We start from the raw sequence: 2,082 nt of genomic DNA, 5'->3' as shown, positions 1-2,082 counted from the left end.
GAATTTGATCCAATTTTCGATTATCCAATCCAATCCAAAAATCTAAAACAGAAATATCGGACATTGGATCTGATCCATTTGCACTCCTGTGGAGGTTTTTATCTTACATTGGATCCGACAATTTTGGTTTGAAGGAAAAGTAGGGAAGGGAAAGGAAAGGCAGGGAAACTTTCCCTTTACAAACCTTGAATAGGTTTTTGTCTTACATTTCCCTTCCTTTCTCTACTTTTTCCTTCAAACCAAACCTAGCCTAAGGTATTTTCTATACAAGGAAGGCCATTTTTATACAACAGAAGACACAACTCTTCATTTGAATGATTAAAAAAAAAACAGATATTTTCTATGCACTAATCTTCTCTTTTATTGTTCACCTGAGTGGAACTCCTAAGCAATTAACCTCTAATCCTCCCCTCCTTCATTTTACATCTGCAACTTTGGTTGGATCATCTCCTTCCATTGAAACAAGACAAGATATCACCCACATCATCTGTGGCGTGTTTAAAGGGAGGATAACGTGATGAGATGATATGCATAAAGCGATGCATACTCGAATGATTCCCATACGCCAATCACTCTGTTGGAGGCTTGGAGTGGATCAAATCCTAACGAAGAAGATGGTGAGTTCTGGCCCATTAATGTTACCTTCAGGGCTTACCATGTATAGGGTCTCAGAGTCTTTAGAACCCACGATATGCACAAAAGGAGCCCGAATGTAATCCATTTCACCATCTGGTCCCTCTAACTTCGAATTCCCAGGGAGAACGCCGGCTCCCATGGAGACGGCCTTGAGGAGCTCCATGATGTTCAGATCCTCCTCCGACGCCTCCCTCCTGACGCTGTATCCACTCTTCTCTCCGTTGCAGTACATTGTCCAAAGGGGCTCTTCGAACAGCTTTATCTTTTCTTTCCCTGGTCTCTTCTCGCACTCCAGTGCAATCCTGGTAATGCCGGAGCTCATCTTCTTCTGCAACACATTGGTTTCCATGGCCAGCTCCACTACAAGCGTAGGGAGACACTGTGGATTCTCCTGCACCGACAAGCTCACCTTTCCCTTACGGTATCCGAACATGGTGCCCGTCACACGATTCCCAGCAACGCGATGCCCATGCCCATCCGACAACCCACCTGGAATTCCTCGAAACTTGCACACAGGCGTTATGATTGGAACCGATCGGAAAACAGATTTGAAGACGCGAGAGACCTTGGCGGGCTTATGTTTCTTCTTACCGGAGGGTTGGACAAGGGACACCTCCCTGCGGGGCGGCGGCGGTGGTGGTGGTGGTGGTGGTGATGGTGCCTCCGAAGAGAAGGCAGCACTGGTGTTTTCTCTCGGCTCCCCCATTATTGGTCACTCTGTACCAATACTGGGAAGAAGCCATGAATGGGGTAGAGGTGGGGGGATGGAGAGAGAGTGCAAGGGAGGAAATTTGGTTACGTATTAGAGAATAAGAGAGAGAGCAAGGGAGGAAATTTGGTTACTCATTAGAGAGTAAAAACCTTTTTAAGGATCTCACGTAGGTTGAAGGGTTTTTTGAGAGGTATCAGAGATTATTTGACCAAGTTGTCTTGTCTAATCTGTGCTTGGCTAGGCCCAGACCCATTTAAGGAGGCGCGTTAGAGAATAAAAATCTATTTAAAGATTTCAGCTAACATCTTAAACTTTAGGTTAAACAGTTCTTTGAGATAGGTATGTCTTGAGGTTTGGGCTCATGTGGGTAATTTTTATCTTCTCTTGCCTAAAACTGGAATTCTTGTTTTCCGGTTGTCTCTCTCCATGTCAGTGTTGTATGATCTCCCTTTCTTTGGCTCCTTCTTAAAAGGAGGGATGAAAAGATGTCGTTATTTCCGGTTGGTTTTGGTTTTGTCATGCGTCACCACTAAAGCATTCCTTTTTTTTTGTATTGATTACTCGCCTTTACTCCCTAATCCAATTCCCGTGGTATAGCAATGCAATTCTTTATAAACGTTGATTCAGAGCCATTAATAGCAGGGGCTCCAAACCGCATCCGGGGCTTTCCCGATTACATGCCAATCTAGTCACCACTCAATTGATCATCATAAAAGCATTCAATTCTCTATTTT

General features: G+C 44.3%; 1 protein-coding gene across 1 annotated transcript; it reads right to left on the bottom strand.

Moving 5' to 3' along the window:
• Positions 1–279: 279 nt before the first annotated feature.
• On the bottom strand, positions 280–1,783 carry LOC148876896 (protein MIZU-KUSSEI 1-like). The gene has a single exon (XM_088981780.1). The coding sequence runs from the start codon at positions 1,340–1,342 to the stop codon at positions 596–598; it is 747 nt and encodes a 248-aa protein (XP_088837906.1). The 5' UTR covers positions 1,343–1,783; the 3' UTR covers positions 280–595.
• Between the last annotated feature and the right edge of the window lie 299 nt (positions 1,784–2,082).

The sequence above is a fragment of the Nelumbo lutea genome, chromosome 1 (genome assembly GCF_056320005.1).
Source record: "Nelumbo lutea isolate HS-2025 chromosome 1, American lotus-T2T, whole genome shotgun sequence".
Taxonomy (NCBI): Eukaryota; Viridiplantae; Streptophyta; class Magnoliopsida; order Proteales; family Nelumbonaceae; genus Nelumbo; species Nelumbo lutea.
Note: the sequence above shows the minus strand (reverse complement) of the source record. Positions and strands in the feature narration are given on the sequence as shown.